General features: G+C 42.1%; 1 protein-coding gene across 4 annotated transcripts in view; it reads left to right on the top strand.

Moving 5' to 3' along the window:
• HNF1B (HNF1 homeobox B) overlaps window positions 1-13,870 on the top strand; it is a 101,702-nt gene extending 87,832 nt beyond the window's left edge. For 3 of the 4 annotated variants that reach the window (XM_044672729.1, XM_044672726.1, XM_044672728.1), the window contains 2 exons: window positions 742-869; window positions 12,656-13,870. In XM_044672729.1, coding sequence (XP_044528664.1) covers window positions 742-869; window positions 12,656-12,676 — 149 coding nt within the window. In that variant the 3' untranslated portion in view covers window positions 12,677-13,870. The remainder of the gene's footprint in view (window positions 1-741; window positions 870-12,655) is intronic. The other variant, XM_044672727.1, reaches the window with a different exon arrangement.
• The last annotated feature ends 2,122 nt before the right edge of the window (window positions 13,871-15,992 follow it).

Here is a 15,992-nt window from a genome sequence, read left to right as displayed (position 1 = left end):
AGAGAGAGAGAGAGAGAGAGAGAGAATGAGAGAGAGAGAAAATGAGAGAGAGAGAGAGAGAAAATAATTTCAACAAAATTGACAGGTTAGCCAAGTTTTTTACAGTGTTTTTAATGTTCTCTGTCCCGTCCTCCACCTCCTGGTTGTATGACCCAGAATAAACCACCTAATCTCTTAATGCTCCAAGGCAACTAGAACCCTGAAAGTGCAGAACAGACTGTAAGCTTGTTTTAGAAGAGGGATTTCCTTATCAGAAAATTTCTATAGCAATGAAATCAAAAGTCTCGTTTTTAAAAAAAAATCCAGCACAATGGAAACTTCTTGAGGGCAGAGTTTTTTTTTTTTTAATATACAAAAGTACCCATAGCACACTGTCATGCACTTAGTAGGTATTTAATAAATGCTTGTTGAATTCAATTGACATTAGATTAGGCTTTGTAATTCCTGTTTTTCAGTTGGGGAATCTGTATTCTGAGCTCAACTGATCTTGTCTTTTCCTTAGTAATTTATATACGTTATATAAATTAAGCAGAAATGTAAATTATGTAGGAAATCAGTATTTTCCATGACCCAGAACTTCAAGCTGTAAAAGGAAATATAATTGGGTTTGGAGAGGAATTTTATAGATACCACCTCCATTCCAACCTAGTGGCACTAACAGGATGGGTCCTCTTTGGGGTGACTACTATCTACTCGTCCCTGTATGTCCATCCTGACTTTCTCCATTCTCTTTCTCTCCAGTGTACGCGCACAAGCAGGAGCCCCCCCAGTATTCCCACACCTCCCGGTTTCCGTCTGCCATGGTGGTCACAGACACCAGCAGTATTAGTACACTCACCAACATGTCTTCCAGTAAACAGGTAATTCTGGTATGTCAGGGACTGGTTGGGATTGGGGGAGTGTGTAGAGATTGTGCAGCAGATGGGGAGGGAAGAAGGTTAGGACAGATCAAGGTCACGCAGAAGGCTTGCCAGATGATCCATGAAAAGTGCTTTACAAACCTAAGAAGCCATATAAATACTAGCTATTATTATTTTTATTGTTTTACTCCTCAGTGTAGACTATACCATAAGCTTAGTGTCCTGATAACAAGTTGCTAGTAGACAGAGCACTGGACTTGGAATTCAATAAATTGGTTCCAGGTCTATCTCTGACTAGATCCTTGACCCAATGGGCCAGATATTTTATTCCTTGAGCCTTTATTTTGGCCCCCCTTTAAAATGAGGATAATGATATTTTTACTGCCTAATTATTTTCACTGGGTTATTATAAGAAAAGTGCTTTGTAAAGATTTGATATAAATAGGACCTAGTACTGGGGACTCCCCAGAGTCAAAAGCCAATGAATGAATGAGCATTTATTCAATACTTGCTATATTCCAGATACTGTTATAGAAACTAGAATCATAGATTGAGAGTTAGAAGTTATCTAGAAGTCAGTGAGTCCAACTCCTTCATTTTTCAGATGAGGAAACTGAGGCATAGAAGTTAAATGACTTGTCCACATTCACACAGCTAGTAAATGTCTGAGGCAGGATTTGAATCAAGGTCTTCTAAGTTCCAAGACGAGTGCCCTATCCAGTAAGCTATTGCTGTCTCTAGAGAGAAAACAACAGAGCGAAGATCAAGCTGATAATGCTTAGCTTTCCACAGATCTCTCTGTCTTTTAGGTGAGGGTCTCTGTCAGTCAGCAAAAAGGGATAATGAAATTTTCTTAGGGGACTAGCCAGTTGATTATATGGGGCTTTCATGTATAGCTAAAAAGTCTCCTCCCCTATAATTCCATGACTTCACATGCCAGGTCTATCTCTTACTATGTACATGACCTTGGATAAATCATGTAACTCTGGTCCTTATAGTTTCCTCCTCTGGCAATGATGGGGTTGGGCTTGATTATCCTGAAGGTCCCTTTTGGTTCTTATCAATGATCAATGACTTGAGACCGTTCACTACATCCCTTCTTTATCAAAGAATGCTTGAGGATTTCCCTCAAATTGACCTCAGCTAGTCAAAGCTGCAATTGTGTCTCTATGGCCAAGGGGTGCAAAGCGGGCTCAGACTCACCTGGGTCCAGAGTGCCATAGACTGATTCTGAGGGTTTGAGAGGGATGCCCCAATTTGAGTGGGATGCCCAGGATGCAACTTGTGGTGGGTTTTGCTCTTCTGCCTGCCTGCCCTTTCTAGGTTGCTCTAGAAAAACATTTGTAAGTGTGCTTGAATGAGAAAGAAGTCAAGGAAGAGCTCCTGGAGAAGTGGATAAAGGGAGGGAGTGCTACCGTGCAGGCTCACGACTAATTCCTGGCTCCATGGTGGGGAAAAGAGCAGAGTAACGAAGGTGAAAAGACAGAAGACTAAAGGCAGATGGGACCATGACTGAAACAGAAACAGTCATATTTATTTGGGAAACTAAACATTAGATGAGAGTCTATCTGGGCAGAAAATGTGGTTCCCAAACAATCAATAGGACCTTTTTAGGAGCTGAGTTCTTGCAGTGTGGGAACTGTTTGACCTTTATTGATTATGAGCTAAAAAGAAGGCAACTTTGAACTTTTTGTCAGCTTCACGGTAATACTTAGCTAAATTTTTGATGTTTTCCCTCACTTGAACTCTGGAAAGCATACCATATGCTATAATAGAACACAGGAGAAGCAACATGCACAGTAGGGAGAACACTGGCTCTGGAGTCTGAGGACCTGGGTTCAAATTCATTATTCTCATCTGTCTAATGATGCAGTAGGGCTAGATAGTCTTGGAAGTCCATCTCATCCCATGCCGCAACCCTAAATCTAAAAAAATCTAAAAAATATGATCCTATGACAGATGCCCACTTTTTCAAGTAAGGTCTCAGAGTAGACCTACTATGATGGCTGGAGCTATTGTTCTGCCCCAGCCCTGCCACCCAGACACACCCCCTTCTCTTACCTAGCTGAATGCTGGGATGGATGAGGGCAGATGAAATAGAAGCCAACTTCCTTCCATGGGCAGATAGTACAGTGTATGTCCCCTATGCCCAACGAGGAGGGAAGTGTGAGCATGTGAGTGTGTGTGTGTGACCCAACTTGCTGTTCTTCTCTCACCTAACAGAAGGTGGAAGCATCCCTCCTAATCCCCCTGCCCTCTGACTCCTTGGTGATCCCCCACCCTTTGTAGTGTGTAGGGAAAACATTTATCTCTTCACAAATCTCAATCCAAGGGGCAGCCAGGCGCAGCCACGCTCCTTGGGTATAACACTTCCTTTGAAAGGTCTTATCGGTCCATCTGCCAGTTGGTCAGCCCTGTCCTAGCCTGTGATTAATTATTCTGTCTTCCCCGAGTTGACTTTGATGCTTGCTTGTTGAAACATGTCCTCCAAATCCAGGAAATGTTCTCTTAATCAAAATATTCTGAGATGCTCCCTGGGAGAGACAGTCATCAATTCCCACAACGGCTTCTCCCCTCCATTGGACAAGGCGACCAGCCGGCCTTGAAGGGCTGAGCTGGTCCAGCAGCAACGCTCTCATTTTCCCTCTTTGGATTCTGTAGACCACTGCTTGTCCCAAACGCCCCCAGAAGCTTTCCTTTGAGGATTGCTCTCTGTTGCCCATTTTACAAGCACCTCTCAACATGATTATTAATGTCATCATCATAAAACCATTGAGAGTCAAGATCAGTAATGGACATGAGACCCATAGAATATGCTGCCTTTGGGATGCTTCCCTCAAGGATGTTCAGGGGCTCCCTAGTGCCTTTGAGGTAAAATATAATATCCTCAGCTTAGCATTTGAACCCTTCCACCATCTGGCTCCCACCTTCCTTTCCAGGCCTCCTGCATATTACATACATTCTTTCACCCACTCTCCATTTCAGTCTAACCAGACTGCTAGCTATTTGTCATATGTCAGTTCCATGCCTAGAATAAACTTCTTTCTCACCTCCTTAAAGAACCTCTTGCTTCCTCTAAAACAATAGCTCAGCTACCACCCCCTACACGAGGCCTTTCCTGATTCCCTCTGGCTCCAGCTGTTTTTTGTGTCTTTTCCCTCTTGAAATTAGTTTGTGCCATGATCATAGGATCCTAGTTCCAGGGCTGGAAAAGAATTTAAGGATCCTCTAGTCCAATTCTTTCATTTTCAGAAGAGGAAAATGGGGCCTGGGGAGATGAAGTGACTTGTCCAGGGTCATATAGCTAGTGGATGTCAACGGGACTTGAATTCAATTCTTCCTGGCTCCAAAGCCAACTATTTATCCTCTGCATCATGTTGTATAAAATAATGGTGATGAGATGACAGAAATAATAACAACAAAAGAAGGACTTATTCCAATCATACAGGACCAGATCACTGACCACAAATATTTCAGAAGATATGATGACTTTTCTTAAGGTATCCAGACTTATTGACCAAAGCAAATAAAACAATGAAATGATGGAAACTGTATAGTGTATATTGTAGGTAGCAAAAGTGAAGCGTGTACCAGGTACCTAGAAAATCACCATTCGGTGGCTAAAATCCTACACTAAAACTCTCTTTTATGCAGTATCAGATGACATATTTTCATGCTATGAATACAACTCTCTCCCTCTCCCCAATTCTTGAGAATTCAGCAAATAAATCTTTTTTTTTTTTAAACCCTCACCTTTCGTCTTGGAGTCAATACTGTGTATTGGCTCCTAGGCAGAAGAGTGATAAGGGTGGGTAATGGGGGTCAAGTGACTTGCCCAGGGTCACACAGCTGGGAAGTGTCTGAGGTCAGACTTGAACCTAGGACCTCCCGTCTCTAAGCCTGGCTCTCAGCAAATAAATCTTACTGGAGTCAGAGTATCATCGTAGATAGAAGCTTTGTCCACAACCACCTTGGGCTATAAAATTTTAGATGCATTTTAATAGATATTATCATACCACATACTCCTGGTGTCTAAGACATGGGATAAGAGACCTATCAAAAGAAATCAAAGCCATGTGGGAACAGAATGAGGTTTACTGCATCCCAGCAATCCTGTCTACAATCGGAGTCATCCGAAAGATCCTTCAGAATCTACAGAAGATGAGCCAAGTATCCCCATCCACTTATTCCATTACAAAAGCCACCATTTTCCCTACCTCTGTAAAGATGTGCATGGGACATTAACTGAAAAACTCAAATGATTTAGTGTTCTCAATAGATTCAAGACTTCCCTCCAGGGATGCCTTTTTCTATGTGCATCCTCTGAAAAGCTCACTACAGAGAGTACATCCAATGTGCCAAAGGCTGTCTTCATTTTCTGCCTCCATCACGAAGGTAGCAGTGGAGTATGCTGGCCATCCAATCTCTCTTCTTTCTCTCTCACCACATGACTAATGTACCTCCTCTTCTTATCATACCAATCACTAATGACACTCTTTACTCTTGTTTTCCTTTGGAATTCCTCAAGGGTTGTGTGGTACGGTCTGCTCACACCTACCAGGTTCCTTTCCATTGGCCTTTCTGTGTTGTTCAGATCTTAGAACATAGTAGCATTTCCATGTCTTGTAGCCAAATAACAGTGACAAAAAATATGAGTCTTTGCTGTTTTGGGAACCTTGGGGTCAGTAAAAGTGCTTGGTAATTTCCCAAAAGCTATTTAGCCTGCTCTCTTCATTTTCAACTTGGGCTGAACTCATTGTTCATCTGTACCATCTATGCCAGACTTACAAACTGTTGGACAAGTCCCATAGGGTGTCCATTCAGATGAGTGTGTTGAAATTTGGACATTTTTCATCCATTTGGTTTTTCTTGTGTGGATGGTCAGGTCAAACTCCTTTGAGCGATTTCTGGTCTTTTGGAGGAAATTGCAGTGTCTTGGGATTTGATACAATCAACACAATGACAATGGCAGATTGAAATATGTTTTGGACCTCATTATCCTTCTGTGGCCTGGACCCTTTGCTGGGTCTCCTCCTTCAAAACAGAGAATACTTTTGGCGGGGCTATATCTCCCTGCTTTATACTTTACCTAATGTTTATTATCGGAGGTTTGTTGAATAAGATTGGAAGAAATGAAAACCATATTGAAATTGGATGAATTGTTATCCTTGGGCTTCTGCCTGCTTCTGTCCCACAGGTGCTTTCAATGAATCTATAGAAGATGAGTTTATATCTCAGTATTCTTATTCAATTACAAAGGCAGTCATTTTTAACCACTTATAAAACAGTTTATAGCATGTTAACTATAAGAGAAAAGTAGCTGGATAGTAAATTGTCTTCAGATTTTCTATCTGCTCCCCTCCCCACCAAAAAACAGATGAGGAAGTAACTGTTTCAATAGTAATAATAATTTAAATTTATATGACATTAAAAGGTGTACAAAGCACTTTGTATACATTATTTCTTTGGAAAACTGAACTGGAATAGCTTTCCACTTAGTATTGCCTTCTAGTCTGCTCTAGCTTCCAGTCCCTCTGCCATCTTCTTTTATGGATAGGAGCAAAGATGTGAACAGGGCAATGGGTAATGAATGAGGGGGGTAGCAGAATCCTGAGTTCTGGCCACCTCAAGTCAAAGTAAACTTAATCAGTGAGAAAAATCCTCAAGAAAAATAATTTATATATTTTGCTCCAACTCTCAGTTCTGTATGTTCTCTCAATGTTAACAGCATTTGACTCTCCTCTCCTCTTCCTAGTTAATGGGTTCCTAATACATGCACAATGAAAAATAGAGGGATAGAGGAGTTAAGATCTTAGCTGAACTTCTGTCTCTGACACATACTGGCTGTGTGACCCTGGGCAAGTCATTTCTTAGTGTCTCAAGTAACTCTCTTAGACTACAAGTTGTAGAGCAAGTAGTAACTTCCACTGATAAAGGGAATATGTTCAACTGGTGTTCTCTCTGCTACTGAATGAAAACACAATTCTAGTCATTCAAGGCATGCTGAGGAGACAAAAACAAAATGAGCAAGAAGCTTACTTTTACTGGGCATGGGATAATATTTAATAGCTAATAATAAAATAATAATAAATGAATAATAATAAAATGAGAAATATTTGAAAGCTCTTGGTATGAATCTTAAAGCACTATGGAAATACTAGCTATTAGAATTATATAGATAAGATAATTCTTAAAGAAATTCTAGGACATTGATTTTAACCAATCTGGTTACTTTGTGAGTCAAGAGGCATCTGGAATTGTTGAGTGGTCAATGTCTTCAGGAGTTTTTTCTCCCCTTTTTCCTGGAATGAATGCTTTTATTATAATTTCTAAATAGGGCAAATCATAAGTTACGGATGGCCACCACTCAAGTCACCATCCTTTTTCCCCCCAAGATGATGGGAGAAGTTACGATCTAGTCTCTCCCAGAAGTCTCTGTTCTAAAGATGTCTTCCCAAGCCATTGAGAAGAAAAAGAATGAAGAAACTCTGTCATAGACTAGCTAAGGCCCTGTCTCTTTGGGAGCTGGGCTTGATAGCCATGCCTGTGATCCCTAGTAATGGGAAAGCTGAGGCTGGTAGAATCCATGTAGAACTAAAGCTGATTGGGTAAACACACTGTATGGTATTAATTGGGAAGGCCTTGGGAGTAGGAGGCAAATTGCCTTAGGAAATGGATCAGGTCAAAACTCCTGTGCTGGTCTACCCTGGAATCAGGACTGTGATGGCTGCTGTGTGTCTAGCCTTGGGCAAAAGAGGGAGGTCCAGGGGACAGAAGGAAAAGAGTGAAGAAGGGAGGGAGGAAGGGAAGGGAAAAAAAGTCCAAGAGGGAGGGAAAGAGGGAAGAAAGGAGGTGTGAGAAGGAGGAAAGAAAGGGAAGGAGGGAGGAAAAGGAGGAAAAAAGGAAGGAAAGGAAAGAGGAAGAAAGGAAGGGAGGAAGAAGAAAGGATGGGGAAAGGAGGAAGGAAGGAAAGTGAAGAAAAGGAGAGGAAAGAGAAAGAAGGCAGATAAGTAGATAAGTAGATAGATAGTTAGATAGATAGATAGATAGATAGATAGATAGATAGATAGATGTCAGGTTATGAATCGCCTTAAAAGCCAAATCCATATTCTCTGACTCCATATTAACTCTTCAATTTCCTAAAAATGCCTATCAATTCTTTTTTTTAACTGATATTTCTAGTGACATTCCTTTTGAATAATAATTCACATTTAAATAGCACATAAGGATTTTGAAAATCATTTTCCTTTTCAATCTTCCTGTAAGTTAAAATTACTGTGATTTTACAGATGTGAAAACTGAGGGCCAAGTGACTTGACCAGGTCATATAGCAATTTGGTGTCTAATATGTGATTAAACCCAGGTCTCCTGACTGCAAGTCTTATGATCTAGACACTCAGACACCCTCTCTCTTTTAGAGAGAGATTTCTCTACATGATGACTATCAGGTGTCATGATGGAGTAGTTTAGGATCTGAAAGAAATGAGTTCAAATCCTGCCTTGGATCCTTGCTCTCTGTGATTTTGGGAAAATCACTTACCCTTTTATGGGTCTCAATTTCCTCATTTATAAAATGGCAGGGGAGGATTAGAAATTCTTCTTTCATGGACCTTGATTTCCTTATATTTAAAAATAGAAGGATTAGGGCAATGCTGTCAAACTCAGCTAAAAATTAAGGCTACTAATGTATACATAAGGATGCCTGTGATCTGTTTATTGATTTAGATTTAAAATGTAATACCTATGTTTAATTATATTTTTATTTATTTTATTAACTATTACAATTGCAGAATCTAAAGGCCAAGAGATAAAGTGACTTAGCCAAGTTCACACAGATGATAGAGGGGAATATTCTTATTATATTATTCTTTATTAAGTCTATGAATTACCATTAGAACAATTTCCCACTTGGGCTCCTGGGAAACAGCCTCTTGTCAGACTGGAAACAGACTTCAGCAAGTGACGACCTGAGTCAACAAGCGTGGGCAGGCCACGAGTTGGTTTCTTGCTGCTGTTGCTGCCTTGCCTGCATCCACTTCACTTCCCAGTTTATGGGGAGGTCAAGAGAGTGTCTACAGGAACAAGTGACTTATCAGGGATGCTGAAAATAGATCTGGTTTCCCTATGCCTCTTTGAGGAGAAATGAGGCACATTTAGCCCCTTAATGGTTCTTCAATTCCTCCTCAGCCTGCACAGGTTGTATAACAAGCCCCTAGAATATGAATTTCCTGAGCTACTCCTTTGCCATGTTGGTCCTTATATAGGGGGAGGAAATAGATTTCCCATCTAATCAGGCCTGAAATTTTCTTTCTGGGACCCACCAAGGACCTCTTGGGGCCGGATCTTCCATTTTCCTGGGAATACAGTGTATCCCTTATCAGATGTTTTTGTTTAGACTTGGAGGGGAGGCAAATAACTTGGGTTCCTTTGACAACATTTAGGGCCCTGCCGCCATTTTATTATGTCAGCAAACATTTGATAGCTGGGAGGCCCATCCCTAATGACAGGTCATAGAATCTTGCTGGCGTCTCCTTATCTACTCCTAGTGTTTGCTCTTCTATTGAAACCTGCAAGGTCACAAGCCATTTTCCTCCCCTACAACTAAAATCTGAAAATTGGAGAGGAAAAAAAAATTCCTGATAAACTCCTGGGGGAGATTGGTGATAGTATGGAAGGAGGAAAGAGGGAGAAAGAAGACACAAAGGCCATTTGAGAGGACTACAACTGAGGGCTAAGGAATTTGAAAGGAACTAGAATCCAGTTTTTCCCACAGTTGTGCATCTTAATCCACTTCCATAAGAAGTGGGGTGATCCCTCTCTTCTTAGCAGAGGTGGGTGACTATGGATGTGGAATATTGTGTGTGTGTATATATATATATATATATATATATATATATATAAATAGACATACACCCTGTCAGACAGGATTGCTGTGTTTTATTTTGTTGAACTGACTTTATTTTTCCTTTTTATTCTAGATATAAGGTGTGATTCTGAAGGGTAGAAAAAATATATATATATGAATTAACATGATTGGTAGCTAGGTTACATCAGGCCAAGAGTTGGGAATATCTGAGTTAAAATCTGACCCAATAGGGGCAGCTGGGTAGCTCAGTGGATTGAGAGCCAGGCCTAGAGACAGGAGGTCCTAGGTTCAAATCCGGCCTCAGACACTTCCCAGCTGTGTGACCCTGGGCAAGTCACTTGACCCCCATTGCCTACCCTTACCAATCTTCCACCTATAAGTCAATACACAGAAGTTAAGGGTTTAAAAAATTAAAAAAAAAAAACTTAAAAAAAAAAATCTGACCCAATACACTTACTGGTCGTGGGATCATGTAACTTCATTCTGCCTCAGTTTCCTCAACTGTAAAATGAGGATATTAATGCCATGCAGAGTTGTTATGAGGCTTAAGTGAAATATTTGGTATTTTAAAATAATATTTTATTTTTCTCCAATTACATGTAAAAAATTTTCTTAGCATTCATTTAAAAACAATTTAGTCCCAATTTTTCTCCCTCCTTTCCACTTTTCCTCCTTTCCTCCCATCCCTCCCCACTCCCTGAGGTAGTAAGCAGTCCGATATAGATTTTTCATGTGCAATCATGCAAAACTTTTTTCCATATCATTCATTTTGTGGAAGTAGAGATATTTGTAAAATGTTTAGCACAGTGCCTGGCACATAATTGGTGCTTAAAAGATGCGTGTTCCCTCCCTACACCTCCCCTATCCCTGCCAAAAAAATAAAGATCTGTAAAAGTAGAATTTTCTTTAAAGAGAGAAAAATGAGTCAAAAGACTCACTTCCTCCTCAAAAGAGTAGTTAGAACTGAGGGGAGATGGAATGTGCCCTATGAAGATTATTAATCCCTGTCAGGGGGCCTTCATAAACTTTAGAGAAGAGGCCACTAGGCCTCAAGCTGGGGAGGATCACGTCAGGAAGTAGAGATGAAGATAGACTAATAAACAAATTTTTTTTTATTCCCTATCCAGGCTTTCCTAAATTAGGGAATTCCCAGTGAGGAAAGTCCCCTCACCATTGTACTTGTTCAGTAACATAGAGTTGTTAGGAACACTGAGAAATTAAATAAATACACTTAGGGTTACACAGCCAAGATATGTCGGTGGTGGGACTTGAAGCTGGGTCTTCCTGACTCTGAAGTCAATTAACTATGTACTTTGTGAGTGATGAAACAGCAGAAGGCAAAGAGGGCCTCACAGAAGAGAAGGGGAAAGGATGCCCTAATCCAGAATTTTCTATAATGGGCCTGCCCTGGACAGTGGAGGCCACTGCTTCTTAGTGGGATTCAGAGGTGGTGGCTTTGGCAGTGGTTATTGTCCATAATCCTTATCTCCCCGGAGGGATTCTTCACCCTTTTATTGCTAATAGGGCAGTCAATGTTACAGAAGCCAGGGCCTCCATTCCTTCTCAGCCCTTCCTGATGGACTCCAAAAATTTCTCTTCAAGAGAGACTGGCTTAAGGGGCCTTCCCTGTGCCTCTGCTGACACTTCCTGAAGAGGGTAGGACAAAACTGAAAAAGGAAGGGGGTAACTACAGCCTGCTTCCCCCTACTATGGGCCAACCCATAGGAGATGAGATCTGCCCCACAATGAACCCCAATCTTGAACAACCTGAGCACTGGGCATGTACTCTCTATGGAAAAAGCCAAACCTTCAGATAAAAGTCCATTTGACCAAAGCCCCTTCCCTAAAATGGCCAGGAGAACTAGCTGGCTCTTGGCTTTCCAGCTTGCCCCCTCATTTCACAGAAACCTGGATGCATACACAGGAAACTGTCAATAATATATCTGCTTGATTGATTCTAGCAGAAAGTAAGCCCCTTGAGGACAGGAATTATTTTCTTTTTTGTCTTTGACTCGCTAGTGCCTAACACAGAGGCTTAGGAACTGGGTCAATGATTTCGTTGGGGTGGAGGTTGGGTTTCCAGATCCTAACCATGTAAGTTGCTACCTTCTCTATTACTTACAGTCTTAAGAGAATTTCCTAGAGCACTAAGAGGTTAAAAGAATTAACTGCCCAGATCATATTTTTTTTTGGTGGCAGGACTTGATTCCAGGTCTTCCTGTCTTTGTGGGTGGCTCTCTTTCCACAAAAACTGGCTGCCTCTTACATTCAGACTCCATAATTTATTTTCTCCATGTCACCGATTATATAACTGTTTAAAAATTAGTGTTGCTGTTGCTGTTGTTTTCAAAAGCCCTTACCTTCTGCCTTAGAGCCGTCAGTCCAAGGCAGAAGAGTGGTAAGGGCTAGGCAGTTGGGGTTAAATGATTTTCCCAGGGTCACACAGCTAGCAAGTATCTGAGGTCAGATTTGAACCTAGAATCTCCCGTCCCTAGGCCTGGCTCTGTATCCATTGAGCAACCTAGCTGCCCCTCTTTCTACCACATCTTGGGTCCTCTTCAATTTATCTTCCACAATTTATTTGCTTGCAGCTTTTCCTGACATGCTTGTCACCAGTTTAAAGATAGCTAGCATACGGTAGGCCCTTAATAAATGTTTGTGAGTAGAGGATCTGGATTCAAATTCTTTCCCTGATGCTTAGTCCCTGTGTGACCTTGAACAAATGACTTCCCCCAACCTGTCCCTGAGCCTCAGTTTCCTCGTCTCTATAATGAGGGCATTGGACCAACTGGCCCCTGAGGTCTCTTCCAGCTCTGAATCTCGGATCTTAGGAATGAATGGTTAGCATTGCAAGAGTGTGTTGGAAAACCTTGCTCCAATGGGATCCATGTCCCTTGTTGACTCTGTTTCTCCTTTCTTCTCTCTCCAGTGTCCTCTGCAAGCCTGGTGATGCCCACTCTTCACCTACTCTGTGCACATCCACAAGGACCCTAGTTCCACACCATCACCCAGCTAACCATGCTATCAGGGCAGTTGTCATGGAGAAGCACCTCGAGCCGATGGGCGACATCAAGAGGACCTGATGTCTCTTCCACGTCTCTCGGAACAATCTCTCTCTCTCTCTTTCTCTCTCCAAGGCTTGGAGTCCACCCAATCCCTCGGTGTAGGGGGGTGGGTAGGGGATGGGAGGGTTTCGGGGAGGGGCTGGGGACTGGGGGCTCCCATCACAGACTATATCCCCTGCCAGCAGCTGGATCTTTGCTTTCGTTCCCTGCAGTATTGTGTCAATGCATCAAGGAGATGCTAAGTATTCGCATTCATTCTAGCAATGAGGAGAGAGGGACAAGGCAGGAAGAGCTGCTTGCTCAGCCCAGCCACAGAAGAGGAAGAGGAAGATCCCTGCTGTCTTTTAAGTTATGGTCCTTCATCGAACAAACTGATGGGAAAAAAAACACAAAACAAAACAAAACAAAACAAAAAAGCTTGAATCTGTTACTGAAGTTTCAAGAGGAGGAAGCGTGTGCTGTCGAACTGAGCCAAACACACTGTAAATATCGGCAGACTCCCTCTCCCCATCCCACCCCAAATGATTCCAAGATTTCTTTTAAAGAAGTAAATGTGTCCAATGGTTGTAAACTATAAACTACTGTAATCCAGTGCAATTCCCCTAGGGCTCCCCGTCCCCACACTCTTTCCCCTGTACAGAATACTGGATGGTATTTTACTTTTCTTTGTTATGGTCAGAACCAAAGTTGTTTTTTTAAAAAAGAAAAAGAAAAGAAAAGAAAAGAAAACCGCTCCCATCAGAAAAGAGCCCCAATCTGAGTTAAGGGGTGCTATGACATTCTAGAAGACCCTCTCCCTTTCCTCCTTTTGATCCTTCAGGGCTAAGATACCTACTGGAGAATGTGTGATTCTTTGGGTGATTGCCTGATGACAAGTCACCTGTTTGGAAATCATATACCCAGGTTCCAAAAAGGGCCCGGGTCTAGGGTCAGAGTACAAAAACGCGGCTCCTTGAAGGGATTGGGGATTCGGGGCACGAGCCCTAAGACATAGAAGGGTGGAGGGACTGGATGTTGGATCTCAAAAGCAAAAACTGACCTTTCAAAGTCCCCTATTAAAACATTTTATTTTAATGATTCCTTGCCCGAAGAGCCTCACGTTTCTGGCCTTGACACTCCCCAATCCTGGTGCCACTGGGTACCTGTGTCGTCTTCCTGTTCCCCCAGTCTGATCTCCCCTGGGAATTTAAAAATCATGGATTGGAGCTAATTGGAGCGCCACATGGAGCTGCAGGGGGTGGGACCCGGAGGGAGGTCAGGTTCTCTGTGTTGTTCAGTCTCCAGGCATGGGGCCCTTGAGTCCTGTTTACATTGTCTTAGCCACTGGCTTTACTGCTAATGAAGATTTTGTTCCCACAGTGTTGCTCAGCCAGCAGCTTCGAGGGGGGTCTGGCTGGGGCAATGAGGCATTGCCAAGAGTCCCTAGCAGGGGTGCCTGAGCTAACTCCTCTTTCTCTTCTGTGTCCAAGTGGCAGTCACACAAGTGGTGGGCAGGAAATAATCCAGGTTCTTCCAAAGCAAATAGAACTGACTTTTGTGACTTAAGTTCACAGGAGCCCAGGAAAAAAACAAACAAAAAACAAAAACAAAAGCCCAGTAAGCCAGTTTGGGATAGAGCAAGGATCAGGGAGGGGGCCTGTGTTCAAATATTGCTTCCAACACAAATTAGGCCATTTTTTTATAAGTTGCTAAATTCCCTGGCTCTGTTTCCTCATCTGTGAGATGAGGGATTGTGCCTGTTGGCCTCTGAACCAGATATGATTCCACAGATGACTGAAAAACTTGATCTGAACCATTTGTTCTGATGCCTTGTCTGACTGGCCCGTCAAGCTTTTCTCAGGGTGACTAAGAAGAAGATGAGTTCGTGTTTCTTGTCCTTTCTTGGAGCCCTCCCTGGTGGGAATGCTAATACACAGCAAATTGACAACCAGAGAAGGAGAAGGGCAGCCTCACAGATAATTGGGGACCAATGACTAGAGGAAGATAATATAACAGGCCTTTTTTACTGAACCTTTTTTTTCCCCTGTGTTTTTGAGCAGAGCTTTTCTTATGGGCAATATAGGCAAGGTGAAATATTTACCAGGACTTCCAAGCATACACATAAGGGAACAAAAAGTCTGGTGGCCTTTGGTCCCTGTCACCATGTAGGGAAGTCCTTAGACAATTGCCTGGAGTCAGAGGGTAAGGGACTTGTCTATTGTCACATAGCAAGTGTCATTTAAAGGCTAGTCTTCTTAACTCTCTATCCACTGTGATCCACTCTCACACATGTGACTTAATAGGTACTTAATAAATGTAGGGGGCTTTAAAAAGAGCCATTGTTCAGTAAGAAAGACTATTGCACTGGAGTCAAAAGACCTGGCTTTAAATAGACCTCTGATGCTTACCTGTTGTATAACCTTGGGCTTTTTTTTTTTTTTAAAGTTCTGTTAGCCTCAGTTTTTTAATCTGTTAAATGGGAGAGTTGGATTAGATGGTGGTCTCTGAGAGCCCTTCCAGCTCTAAATTTTTGACCTTCTGACACTGTGTAACTTTGGCTAAATTCCTTAATTTCTGGGTCTCAGATTTTTCATCTTTAAAATGAAGAGGCAGGACTTGATGACCCCGTAAAGCCCTTTCTGGCTCTGAATCTAAGATCCAAAGAGGACTGTCCAGCTTCCCAGCCTCAGGGATAGCCTTGAGGTTAGGTCTTCGTTTTCAGAATAAGGAACAACTTTTAGTTGATTTTTCAGTGTTTAGAGTTCTGTCTCCAAAGGAAGTAAGCTTGGAGGGGTGGGGCTGTCACCTGGGTACAGCAGTCCCAGACATCACTTAAACTTCAAGGGGACACTGGAGTGTTCTTTTCATCCTACCTACCTTTCCTTCATTTCCCTTTTATGGGACTCCTGGCTTCTGAACAAGATCAGCTATGCATTTTTTTTTTTGGAAGAGGTAGGGAAGGAATTCCATTATTTCATAAGATTATCCATGAAAAAATCATGGAAGTGGAAGGGACCTTTAAGGTCATCTGGCCTAACTGCTGTCAGATAAGGAGACCAAGGCCCTAAAGAGGCTGGATGATTTTGCTCAGTATCACATAGGGAGTGAGTGGAAGAGTTGAAATCTGATGAGAGAGAAAGAGAGAGAGAGAGAGAGAGAGAGAGAGAGAGAGAGAGAGAGAGAGAGAGAGAGAGAGAGAAAGAGAGAGAGAGAGAGAGAGAA

This window comes from Gracilinanus agilis, chromosome 4, assembly GCF_016433145.1.
Source record: "Gracilinanus agilis isolate LMUSP501 chromosome 4, AgileGrace, whole genome shotgun sequence".
Lineage (NCBI taxonomy): Eukaryota > Metazoa > Chordata > Mammalia > Didelphimorphia > Didelphidae > Gracilinanus > Gracilinanus agilis.
This window is presented reverse-complemented; position numbering and strand designations above follow the sequence as displayed.